The 13533-nt window shown below is 32.2% G+C and overlaps 1 protein-coding gene across 2 annotated transcripts; it reads left to right on the top strand.

Annotated features, from left to right (window-relative positions):
• The first annotated feature begins 10324 nt into the window (after window positions 1-10324).
• LOC144962044 (uncharacterized) lies at window positions 10325-13330 on the top strand. Of its 2 annotated transcripts, none has more exons than XM_078895023.1 (3): window positions 10325-10474; window positions 11487-11677; window positions 12012-13330. In XM_078895023.1, the coding sequence occupies exons 2-3, from the start codon at window positions 11539-11541 to the stop codon at window positions 12140-12142; spliced, it is 270 nt and encodes an 89-aa protein (XP_078751149.1). In that variant the 5' UTR covers window positions 10325-10474; window positions 11487-11538; the 3' UTR covers window positions 12143-13330. The 2 variants fall into 2 exon arrangements, with proteins under 2 accessions (XP_078751149.1, XP_078751147.1); XM_078895021.1 differs by having other exon boundaries at window positions 12007-12320.
• The last annotated feature ends 203 nt before the right edge of the window (window positions 13331-13533 follow it).

The following is a 13533-nucleotide window of genomic DNA, read 5'->3' as shown; positions in this document are numbered from 1 at the left end:
TAGCCACTTATTATAAAAGCTGATAGGTCTAACACTCTACACTCACTTTCTCTCCACAATCTATGCCGGACGGCCAGTCGCTCTATTCCTAATATATATATATTGTAAGATTTTTATCTTTTGGGACTTTGTAGATATTATATCTACACCATTAAGACGCCGGAGCTTTTAACTTTGATTGTATAATCTTCAAGGATCAAACCCAAGCCCGCTGTACTATACTATAACCTCTTACCAATTGCCTGGAAGTGGAATTTTACGAGTCCAATCCTGTTATCAGGGGAATAGATCATCCAAGCCCATCAACTGCCTGGAAACGTAAACTTACGAACCTGAGATATTATCATAAGTTACGTAAAATATTCATATCTCTATTTGTAACTGCCACGATCACTGTTTATCTCTTTTAATTAAATTTCATCATTATTTTTATTTCATTGTAAACAAATCGTTAATTGTTTTTCATTTATAGTAACTAGTAAATTCTGGGGCCTCATTCTACATATATCTTTATGCATAGTCGAGTAGCTCTTTACTCACTTGAGACCATGACATTTTGGAGGGGACACATATAAAGAATTGAATTTATTTAGTTACTTATATCTATTTCATCTAACTTTAAAGTTTAAATTGTAAAACTCTTAATTGCCCCACTTGATCATATTTTAATTGAACTCCCTATTTACAGGATTAATTTTTTTTTCTTTTTCATTTCTTCATTCAAATTGAATAGCATTTTATTGATTCATTCCTTCATTCATTTATTCATTTATAAATTATTCATTCATTCATTGTTCATTCATTTATTCATTCATTCATTCATTCATTCATCCATTCATTCGTTTATTCACTCATTTATCCAATCATTCATACATTTATTCCTCCCTTCATTCTTTCATTCATACATTATCCATTCATTCATTCATCTATTCACTCAGTTTTTCATTCATTCATTCATTCCTTGTCCACTTTGTTATTATATCACTCATTTCATTCTGTTGTTTGCCTCATTCATGAATTGTTTTCAATATGTTTACATTCCATAACGATTCATTCACCTATCATCCAATCACTCAGTGTTGTGAACACATTTTGTAACTATTGTAAATCTTACGATATTTTATTGTTTTGTATTTCAGACATCACTGTTAAACACTCTTCAATGCCTAATTACAATTGTTGAACAACCATTAAACAAGAGAGAGGTCCCAGCCACGAACGGAGTTGGTAAATATATCCTTCATTATTCTCTTTTACATGAGTTGTGCATCACATAGTAACTATAGACATCGTGATTTGTTTTGCATAGTGATTTGTTTTAAATGCATTTTTGGCATATTACTGTTACCGAAAACCACTTATATATTATGTTCTGAAAAGTGAGTCTTTAAAAACTAAATAATAATAAAAGGAGTCTACTAGCCGTCGTGTTATATTTAGTGATAGATAACTTGGGATTATTTTGGCATCCTATTATTGTTATCACACTCTAGTATATTAGCGTCATTGCGAATAATTGTACATAAACTAACGACGAGTCACACACATTGGTGATGCATTTTTCGTAGTAACATAGTTTAGAGTACACGCGATTGACACATTGTTATTGACTCAAGTCATAATAACTCCGCATTGTATTGACACATTGCTTTATAAGATATAACGATAAAAGGCATCAAATTCAACATACATAATAAGTTGAAATAAGAGAGAGAGATTTCTAAAAATAGAACAGTTCATTCCAGTAAGTGTAAATAAATAAAACAGTCAGTAACAGTATCCTGTCAATATAATATATATAAAATATCGTAACTAATTTATTGCAACATGGAAGCATATAAAAGATACTTAAGTCTCGCAAAGGACTTAGAAATACCCCAGGAAAGAATATTTTCATGGTGCGAAGAGAAAGTAAAAGAAGAAAAAGAACATGAAGAAAGAATTCGTAGAGAAGAAAATGAAGAAAGAATTCGTAAAGAAGAAAAAGAACACGAAGAAAGAATTCGTAGAGAAGAAAAAGAACACGAAGAAAGAATACGTAGAGAAGAACGAGAAGAAAGAGTCCAAGAAAGGGAACTAAAAAGACAAATAGCTTTAGCAGAAGAAGAAACCAAAAGGACCCAAATGATGCTGGAAATTGAAAAAACAAAAACCGGTCATGAAAGAAAACATAATAATAGTGATGAATTTTTCGTGAAACTTCCACGCATGCCAACATACGATGAACGCTCAGACTGTCTAGAATCCTTCTTACACCGATTCGAAGTTCAGGCTAAAGGTTATCGTTGGCCAGAAAGCAAATGGGCCACAGCCTTGATCAACTGCTTATCTGGAGAACCGCTAAAAGTTTTCTATACCTTAACAACTGAAGATGCAGATGACTATGGAAAAATTAAAGACGCTCTACTAAAAAGATTTAGATTAACGGAAGATGGTTACCAGGAAAGGTTTCACACTGCAAAACCGGAAAGTGGAGAAGACTTTAATACATTCGTGAACCGAATTACTCAATTTCTAAATCGGTGGCTTGAGTTGGCAAACGTAAAACAAGACGACTTTGCAGGCCTTTACTATCTCACGCTGAAGAATCGAATCTATCAAGCTTGCAACCCAGATTTAGTCGCATTCTTTAAAGAGAGAAAACCAGAAAACTTGGACAAATTAAAAATCTACGCAGAAAACTTTAACAGCGCACATCCATTGACACCCCTTAGCAGAACATTGAAGGAACCATACTACGCTGCCGCTGCTCAGAGTCCATGTACACCTAGAGTTCAATACTCAAATAGAACGAGCCGATCAATCACTCGGAACACGCAAGTGAAACAGGATGACCATAGTAACAAACCATGGAACAAACAGTTCAATAGAGACCATAGCCGACCCTATCAAAACAAAACAAGAAATAGCACTGACAATAATACTGAGTATAAGAAAACCAACAAACCTATAATTAAATGTCAATATTGTGGAATGAAAGGCCACACAGCAGACAAATGTTACAAAATCGTGGGATATCCAAAAGAAACTGCAAATGCATCACTCCAAACAGGTGTAAACAATCAGACACGAGTAATGTCAGGAGAAAATATAAATGTGTATTGCGTGAAAGGTATGTCACTTTTAACACAAACTCACAAATCAGGATCGCTATTTTTTTGTGAAGGCAAAGCTAATGGAACTGATTGCAAAATATTGAGAGACACAGGATGCAGTACAGTAGGAATAAAAGCATCTTTGATCAATGACGAAGACAAAACTGGAAAAACGGTACAATGCATCACATTCAGTGGCACAGTCGAAACCTTTGAAACAGCTAACGTGTACATAGAAACCCCATACTATACAGGAATAGTGGAATGCTGTATACTTCCCAACCCCGTCGCTGATGTTATTGTTGGCAATATAAAAGGTCTTAAAGACAACCCAACAGATGTAAAAGAATGGTCATTAACCCAAGAAACAGCTTGTCTAGCAGAAACAAGAAAGATGATAAAGACAACAGAGAAGCCAATGACTATTTCTCTTGAACCACAACAATTCGACAGGAACACGTTCATTGAAGAACAGAAAAAGGACCCGACTTTAACTTCATATTTCAATATCGCAAACAAAGGGACGAAATCAAAAGTTGAATACATCATTGAAAAAGATATTCTGTTCAGGTTACATAGGAAAAGAAACAAAATAGCTAAACAACTGGTCACGCCGAGTATTTACAGAAACAAAATCCTTGGAATAGCGCACGATTCAATAACCTCTGGACATCTTGGGAGCTCTTCCACATTGAAGAGAATATCCGAGAATTTCACATGGCCTGGAATTACTAAAGACGTCCGAGAATATGTGAAATCTTGTGACACATGTCAAAGAAGAGTCGCAAAAGGCAGAATACCGAGATTGCCATTAGAGACAACCCCAGTTATTGAAAAAGTTTTTCAAAAAGTTGCAATTGACATTATAGGCCCTTTAATAAAATCAGATAGAAACCATACACACATACTAACACTAGTCGATTACGCAACCAGGTGGCCAGAAGCGATAGCATTGAAATCAACTACATCGGATCACATAGCTGAAGCATTGATGACAATTTTTACTAGAATAGGCATACCAAATGAGATACTGTCGGACAATGGACCCCAATTTACATCACATATGATGCATGAAACCATGAAACTCATGGGAATCCAACACTCATTCACAACTCCCTACCACCCCCAAGCAAATGGTCTTTGTGAAAGATTTAATGGCACTCTAAAGAATATGTTAAGAAAAGTGTCAGCAGAAAAACCAGATGATTGGGACAGATACTTACCAGCAATCCTATTTGCATATAGAGAAATACCCCAAGAATCTACAGGCTACTCCCCATTTGAGTTGATGTATGGACGATCACCTCGCGGCCCGATCAATATAGTAGCCGACATTTGTAAAGGGAATGAGGAGGACAATAACGAAATTATGTTTGCTTACGAATATGTAAGAAACCTGAAAGACAGAATAGAGGATACATGTAAGCTAGCACAGGAATCCGTCACTAAAAAAGCAGAGAAATACAAGGAATACTCCGATAGAAAAAGCAAGTCAAGAAAATTTGAGATTGGTGACAAAGTACTAATACTCTTACCCGATGACTCAAGTAAACTTTTAGCTACATGGAAAGGACCATTCAAAATAACAGCAGTAAAATCTAATGTTAATTACGAGATTAAAATTAACAACACAACAAAGACATTCCATGCAAATATGCTAAAAAGATATTTTGATAGAGACACAGTGTCGCAACCTATGTTTACTAATATCGAAGCTGCAAATGCAGGATTGATCATACCGTTGGTCATGGGACACAGACACCCGAGACAGAAAAACAAACAAAAATCGCACAATTGCAACCACCTAAGACAAAAAAAGAAGTACGCAAAGTACTTGGGCTCCTAAATTTTTACAGGAAATACATTTACAACTTCGCGCACATCGCGACAACCGCTAACAAATCTGACATAGAATGGGTCACCGAACAAAATTGTTTGGACAGAAGCGTGTCAGAATAGCTTTAACCAATTAAAGGCATTACTCTGTTCAGAACCAATTCTTAAATTACCCGACATATCAAAAGAATTTGTTGTAAGAACTGACGCGTCTGATAAGGGCATCGCAGGTGTACTATTACAGGAACATGAGGGAACTCTAATGCCTTGCTTATATGCAAGCAGAAAATTATTGGACAGAGAATCACGATACTCTGTAATAGAGCGTGAAGGACTGGCCATCGTCTTTGCTTGAAAGACATTCAGCAGATATCTACTGCTAAAAGAGTTTGTGGTCGAAACGGACCATAAACCACTCACGTACATAAGAAAAAACAAAATGAATAATAGTAGAGTACTAAAGTGGAGTCTATTTTTGCAAAATTACACTTTCGGTATCTCTCACATACCAGGCTGTGAAAATATTCACGCCGACCTACTTTCTCGATTAGTATAAACACGTGAGAAGGGTATAACTTAACCTCCCATGCATACTGTTAGTTACCTCGCAAACTATGCCAAATCAGAACGCACAATTTCGATAATTTTATTTGTAAACATGATGACCCAACTTAATGTAACATTGAGTATTGTTTGGATATATATACCATACCCATTCATGATTTGGGAAATCTTCTCTTTATCTATTATTGTTATGAATTTTCACTCATTTATGATTAATAATTGAAATGTCAATATTCCATTTACATTTTCATTCATTTCATTCAGTAAATTACCTTCATATCATCGACTTAAACCATGCTTCATTGCCATCACTATTGTTTATCACAATGATTTGTAATCACATTGCCATCATGTTGTTCATCACAATGATTTGTAATCACAATCTTTCATTGTTATTGTCACCCATTCATATACCTACGTTAATATAAACATTTCCATGTCTAGTTAATAAATAATTTAATTGTAGCACAAATCATAACAATGGATTAATGCTAGAGTATCATGATAGTAAATTTACTTCCGTTTGTAAAATCTATCTTTCCCATAATGGTTAAAGAGTATATTTTAAACGTGGGTGGGGGGTGTCACAGTAAAGATTGTTCACAATTATCTTATTAAATTTTATTTTATTAAGAACTGAATTCATCTCATTCCAGTTATATTTCGGTAGGCTTAGATAAACTTTACCTTCTAATATTAGATCGTCTTTCCTTTTATAGCCTTCCCTCGAATTAATTTCTAATTAGTGAATACTTTTCGTTCTACATTCTGTCACGTAGCCACTTATTATAAAAGCTGATAGGTCTAACACTCTACACTCACTTTCTCTCCACAATCTATGCCGGACGGTCAGTCGCTCTATTCCTATATATATATATTGTAAGATTTTTATCTTTTGGGACTTTGTAGATATTATATCTACACCATTAAGACGCCGGAGCTTTTAACTTTGATTGTATAATCTTCAAGGATCAAACCCAAGCCCGCTGTACTATACTATAACCTCTTACCAATTGCCTGGAAGTGGAATTTTACGAGTCCAATCCTGTTATCAGGGGAATAGATCATCCAAGCCCATCAACTGCCTGGAAACGTAAACTTACGAACCTGAGATATTATCATAAGTTACGTAAAATATTCATATCTCTATTTGTAACTGCCACGATCACTGTTTATCTCTTTTAATTAAATTTCATCATTATTTTTATTTCATTGTAAACAAATCGTTAATTGTTTTTCATTTATAGTAACTAGTAAATTCTGGGGCCTCATTCTACATATATCTTTATGCAAAGTCGAGTAGCTCTTTACTCACTTGGGACCATGACAGTAGTAGTAGTAGTAGTAGTAGTTGTTGTAGTAGTAGTAGTAGTAGTAGTAGTAGTAGTAGTAGTAGTAGTAGGCGTACTAGTAATGATTGTCGTGGAAGTAGTATTAGTAGTTGTAGTAGTAGTTGAAGTAGTAGTAGTAGTAGTAGTAGTAGTAGTAGTAGTAGTAGTAGTAGTAGTAGTAGTAGTAGAAGAAGAAGAAGACGAGGAAGAACAACAACAACAACAAGAAGAAGAACAAGAACAAGAACAAGAAACGTATGTGTTTGTATGTATGTATGTATGTATGTATGTATGTATGTATGTATGTATGTATGTATGTATGTATGTATGTATGTATGTGTTATGTGTGTATGTGTGTATGTATGTATGTATGTATGTATGTATGTATGTATGTATGTTGTATGTATGTATGTGTGTATGTATGTATGTGTTTTGTGTATGTATGTATGTATGTATGTGTATGTATGTGTGTATGTATGTATAAGAAGTCACTGATCAAGAACCAATACTTTTCTCTGAGATTGTCTTGACAGTTTAACATCTCACGAGCAAAAAGTTTGAAACTGATGACGGACCTATGAAAAGTTTGTGGGCGGGATTTTGTCATAATTAACAATCGGACTCGAATACGCGGTTATAGATATCAAAGCGTAGGATGAGATCATCTAATTATGTTACATGGTTGACATGGTCATTTAGAGAACTCAGCATCTAGCAGAAACAGAATCTGAGCACAATAGGATAAACCATTATCATCTACTACGAGATGTTAATGGTTACGACATTAGCGCTGAGTCAAGTTTGCTGTGGTCACGGCATGATCAGTTTGCGGTAAGACGAGATGTGTAAGTGTGGGTTGTTGCGTGCATGTCAACTTTATATGCCCTACTTTTTCTTCTGAGCAGTTTGTAAAAAAAATTCTCTTCTCTTAAGATGGGCTGTCGACTTGGACAATGAAAAAAAAACAACATAGGGTGTTTTCTCTGTGATGAGAACTGATCCTATCTTCTACATAGTAGCCATGTGAGATTCAAATTCAAGATGACAACAGGGTCTCTGATTGAAAGAGCAGTGGTGCAATACTACTACTACTACTACTACTACTACTACTACTACTACTACTACTACTACTACTACTACTACTACTACTACTACTACTACTGCGACTATTATTATTATTATTATTATTATTATTATTATTATTATATTATTATTTTGTTATTATTATCACCATTATTATTATTATTATTATTTTTTATTATTATAATTATTATTATTATTATTATTATTATTATTATTATTATTATTATTATTATTATTATTATTATTATCATCATCTTTTCTTCTTTCTTCTTTTCTTCTTCTTCTTCTTCTTCTTCTTCTTCTTCTTCTTCTTCTTCTTCTCTTCTTCTTCTTCTTCTTCTTCTTTCTTCTTCTTCTTCTTCTTCTTCTTCTTCTTCTTCTTCTTCTTCTTCTTCTTCTTCTTCTTCTTCTTCTTCTTCTTCTTCTTCTTCTTCTTCTTCTTCTTCTTCTTCTTCTTCTTCTTCTTCTTCTTCTTCTTCTTCTTCTTCTTCTTCTTCTTCTTCTTCTTCTTCTTCTTCTTCTTCTTCTTCTTCTTCTTCTTCTTTTCTATTTATTATTATTATTATTATTATTATTATTATTATTATTATTATTATTATTATTATTATTATTATTATTAATTATTAATTTAATAAATTAATATAATAATAATAATAATAATAATAATAATAATAATAATAATAATAATAATAATAATAATAATATAATAATAATAATGATATATAATAATAATAATAATATAATAATAATGATAATAATAATAATAATATAATAATAATAATAATATTATTATTATTATTATTATTATTATTATTATTATTATTATTATTATTATTATTATTATTTTGTAATTACTAGTGATTGCTTCAAACGAATGTTTGAATGATGAAGATCGGAGTTTATTTTTGTTTTGGGTTTGATGTTAGCTTTTATATAATTTTTTTGTATTTTGCGCACTTTTATTTTCCACACATGCGGACAAAATGGTCTTTTTTGGATAAAAAATACACTTTTAGGATCATAGAATACACTTTTTATTCTGGGAAAGTTGGCAGGTCTGCTTTAGGTCTCTAGCAACACAATGTAGGTTACATCAGAGACTGCTGAAACAAAAACATAATATTCAAAAACCAATAAACGATAATATATATAATAAAAATAAGCTCATAACCTAAATTATCCTACATATAATTATAGTAAGACTTAAAACAAACGTAAAGATGATTTATAATGACAACAATATCATCTGCCATACAAGATAACGAACATAGAAAGAAAAAGAAGAGAAAGAGAGAGGAACAGAAGGTGGGAAAAGTAGGGGGAGGGAAGAAAAGAAAAAGACAACCTACAAGCAGCGCATGCCAACCACCCTTCAACTGCATATCTTAAACCTCTGACAATCATTGAAAGTGGATAAATACAGCACTTAAAATGAATTAATGGAAACAGTTTAAAAGGAATATTCTTTGATGAATCCTTGTATGAATTAACACCCAACCCTATTTTCTGTAAACAGTGAACCAGTAAACCTCTTGTCTAAATTCCATGACTCAAAGTTATATCCCGACCTTAAGTGACCTTGGTGCTGATGACTTTCGAACAGCCTGGTTGACCAATGTAATGTTGGCCAAAATGTTGTTACTGATGGTACAAATGGGGTCTGATAAACACAAACAACTTATTGTATACAATGACCACCTACAATATTGGAGAGCAAACAAGCATATGTTAGAACATTCACTATCACTGTCTCTGTCTCATAGCCACTATTCTCAACACAAACGAATAACCTAGAAACAATTGAGACCTTGAGTATGCTCCGGTATTTGGGGTAAATTTATAATTCAGAATATTCAGTAGAGCAGGCACGTATGTTGATAACAACAAGAGATGAAGTGAGAAGGAAAGTGCCAGAAGACAATAAGGAATGTTGTTTTTAAATTATTATCATTATCATTATCATTCTATTATTCTTATTATTTTTAATATTATTGATATTATTATTATTATTATTATTATTATTATTATTATTATTATTATTATTATTATTATTATTATTATTATTATTATTATTATTATTATTATTATTATTATTTATTATTATTTTTATTATTATTATTATTATTATTATTATTATTGTTATTATTGTTATTATTATTATTATTATTATTATTATTATTATTATTATTATTATTATTATATTATTATTATTATTATTATTATTATTATTATTATTATTATTATTATTATTATATTAACATCATCATATCCGAATGATCATCCACCTTTACTATATTACTATTGGCTACGCTTATTTGTACTACCACTGCAAATAACGCCAGAGCTTATTTGTACTCTTACTAAAAATAGAATTTGCGTAATTACTAAAAATATAAATTTTATACGGATAGAACTGCAATATACAATGAATTATCTGGAAGTCAAAAAGTGAACACTTCATCTCATCACAATCACATTATTATTATTACTATTATTACAAGTTGATTTTGACGGACTTTGGTAATTCTTCACTCTTTTCAAGTCACAGAATACTCAGTTTACAAGGTAAGCATACGAAATGCACATTTTAATTCATTTCTTATTTTTATAACTAAACATGCTTTGGGGTTGTGTGTTTGTTGATTGTGCATCAGCTGACGACACATTTGTCGCTACCGCGAATTACTTAACTTTATTACTTTATTTTGTGAAAAATAACAATAACAGGGCTTTAAAAAAATTAAAATACTATTCCCCCCCCCCCCCAAATAATTTAAATCAGCCTTCCATGTCAGGTGATTAAAACCAGGTGTTTCAATGTTCGATCCCCAGTCAAAAGGTTGCTAATTTTATCAAGATCAAGAGGTTTTGAGTACTCACGACATTCCAGGCTCAGGGTCCTTTAAAAAATACTTTTCATTCAGTTATTGTTATTATCTTTATTATGGCCGACACAGCATGCATCGTCCATACTTTTTCAAAACTTTTTTTTTGGGGGGGGGGGGGGGTGGGGGCGGCTGTTTTTTTATATCGGAAAATTGGGTTTTGTATGTTATGTTCATGGGAGAGAGAGAGAGAGAGAGAGAGAGAGAGAGAGAGAGAGAGAGAGAGAGAGAGAGAGAGAGAGAGAGAGAGAGAGAGAGTAATATTTTATAATGATAAGATATCTGTAGTGGTAGTATTATTAGTAGTTTTGAAATGCCTATGATGATGACAATGTGAGATAATTATATTAGTGTGATTATTTTTATTATATTTTTAAAAATTACGTACGGCTATGTCGTAGTGGTATGACACTCGCTTTTGGACCGGAAGGTCCTGGGCTCGAGCCTCGCTCGGCGCATAGTTGAACTCTTGGAAAAGGCACTTTGCTCACTTTCTCTCACCGGACTCAGTTGTAAAATGTGTACTTGGCCGTTAACTGCGTTGTCTCTGTCCGAAGAAATTGTAATATCGCCTAACAGACGTTATGTCCCGTTCAACATGCGAAGTGTTGCTGTTATAAACTTTAGCATTGGCATGTATGTGCCTATTTCGCTGTAGTGAATTTAATTTAATTTTTTGTTTTCATCGACAGCTAACATGAAAGAACACTGTTGGCGTTACTGGTGTCCTGACAATCCATAAAGATGCTGGCTCAAGGGCTATTCTGGCAAGGTGTGTTGAGGCAAACCTGTGGCAAACCTTTGCCTGTGGCAAAACTCATCAATCAGCAAACCATCATCTGGGCCAGCAGACCAGAGTGTCTGCATGCACTTTTTGACAATGGTTAGTAATGTTGTCAAATCTCCATAGCGCCTTTACATTTTTATTGGTGATCAATAAAATAAATGCTCATTTTTCTAAATGAAAATGGCAAAGCATCATTTGAATTGAATTACTACTGATTGTAGTAACTTAACGACAGACTATAGTTTGTTGCCAAGAGTTTTGTTCTAGGGATGTAAAACCAATGAAATTTCAAGTGTGTTGGTGTGAATAATGAACATTTAAAAAAAATTGCTATGTCTTTGACAAATGCATTTTATGACAATAATGCCATTTCCAAAAATTGCTAATGAAATGCGTCTCTTTTTTATTTCAATTTTTCCATCCAGAGCAGGATCAACCCTCTTTGTGGAACTACAAAAAAAGTGGTGGCAAACAAGTAGTGTTGACTTTTTCTGTATTGAGGCGAAAGAGATTTTTATTCCAAGGGTTTGGGAAAGCAAATTGCTTTTTATTCAGAGCTAGTGCACTATTTAACTGTTTTATTGTCTAAAATAGAATTGATTTTGCAGTTCAACTTGACTAGATATCTAATTTTATACCACTTGTCTCTCAAGTAGAATAAAAAAATGAAAAATGAGGATAGCGTGCCATATCATATTTTGAAAAGTCATTTAATATATCTAGAAATCATCTGTATAACCTATTGTTACAGTAAATAATTAGGTTTTGTGATTATAATGATGAATGCATAAGGTATGACATCATATTTGACCACAAAATTATTTTATCTCTGGGCGTAAAAAAATCAATTTTACAGCATTTTTTTTATCTAAGGGGTATGGGTTAGTGAACCGATTATAATTTTTTTTAGACTTAGATCAATCTACAAAATTTTCGTTTTCTTGGTCATATTTTTAAAGTTTGATGGATCATTTCTTTTAGTTGTCTGCAAAATCAGCCTTTTATGTCAAATTATAGAAAAAGCTTGCGCTTTCTCAAATGTCTGTTTTATGTCATTTGTCTGATTTTCTAGCAATCCTACCTTAGTCATTTTCCTTTAAATTATCTTCAAATTTATTCAGAATCTTTTCTATGATGTTTTTTACATCATGATGTAAGTGTTTGGGGGTAAATTAAAATTTAGCAATTTTATAAATTTTAAAATTCATTTGTTCCTGTCGATCCGCGCTAAATTTTCAGTTGAAATCAAATAAAAATTCTAAAAAAATTATTCCAAGAGTTTTCATGATATAGCTATTATGAAAGAAACATTGTGTTTAAATTTGAAAGAAATTTATATGCTAGTTTTTGGTGCATCTATGTTAGAAATTTTAGGGTTTTACGTCTAATTTTAGCTTATGTTGCCCCTTAAAAAAGTTTTTTTTTTAAATTCAGTTATTTTTGGTGTTTAGCATCAAATTATACATTACATTATTAGTTCATGAGATATAATTACAAATTTTAGAACTATAAAGCGTATTTGACCACTAAAGTAATTTTTTGGTGAATAACAGCAGATATTAAATTATTTCGCAATTTTTTTTTCTTAGAGGTATGGGTTAGCGAATCGTTTATAATTTTTTTTTCAGAATTTGATCAATTTATAAAATATTACTGTTTTCTTGTTCCATATTGGTTATACTTGATGAATGTTGGCCTTTGTCTGCATTATTAGCTTTATTATCAAATTAAAGACAAATTTTTCATTTTCTCAAAATTTCATTGTGCGTCATTCTCTGATTTTCTAACATTCAATCTGGATTGTTTCCCATCAGATTGTCTTCAAATTTGGTCAGAATTTTTCTTATGATGTGTTTTGCATCATGATGGTTGGGTTTTGGGCTAAACAAAAATTTAGCAGTTTTATGAATTTTTAAATCAATTTTTTTTTCCTGTCATGTCACACCAAATTT

The sequence above is a fragment of the Berghia stephanieae genome, unplaced genomic scaffold (assembly GCF_034508935.2).
Source record: "Berghia stephanieae isolate SIO BIC M18660-M18661 unplaced genomic scaffold, UCSD_Bste_1.3 scaffold560, whole genome shotgun sequence".
NCBI lineage: Eukaryota > Metazoa > Mollusca > Gastropoda > Nudibranchia > Aeolidiidae > Berghia > Berghia stephanieae.
The sequence above is the reverse complement of the archived record's forward strand: the minus strand, read 5'-3'. Positions and strand labels throughout refer to the sequence as shown.

Bases quoted from the DNA above. Each gene is read 5' to 3' on its own strand.
- LOC144962044 (XM_078895021.1), top strand. From the start codon at position 11,539: ATGCTGGCTCAAGGGCTATTCTGGCAAGGTGTGTTGAGGCAAACCTGT. The intron at 11,678-12,006 runs GTTAGTAATGTT...TTTTCCATCCAG, and splicing joins GCATGCACTTTTTGACAATG to AGCAGGATCAACCCTCTTTG.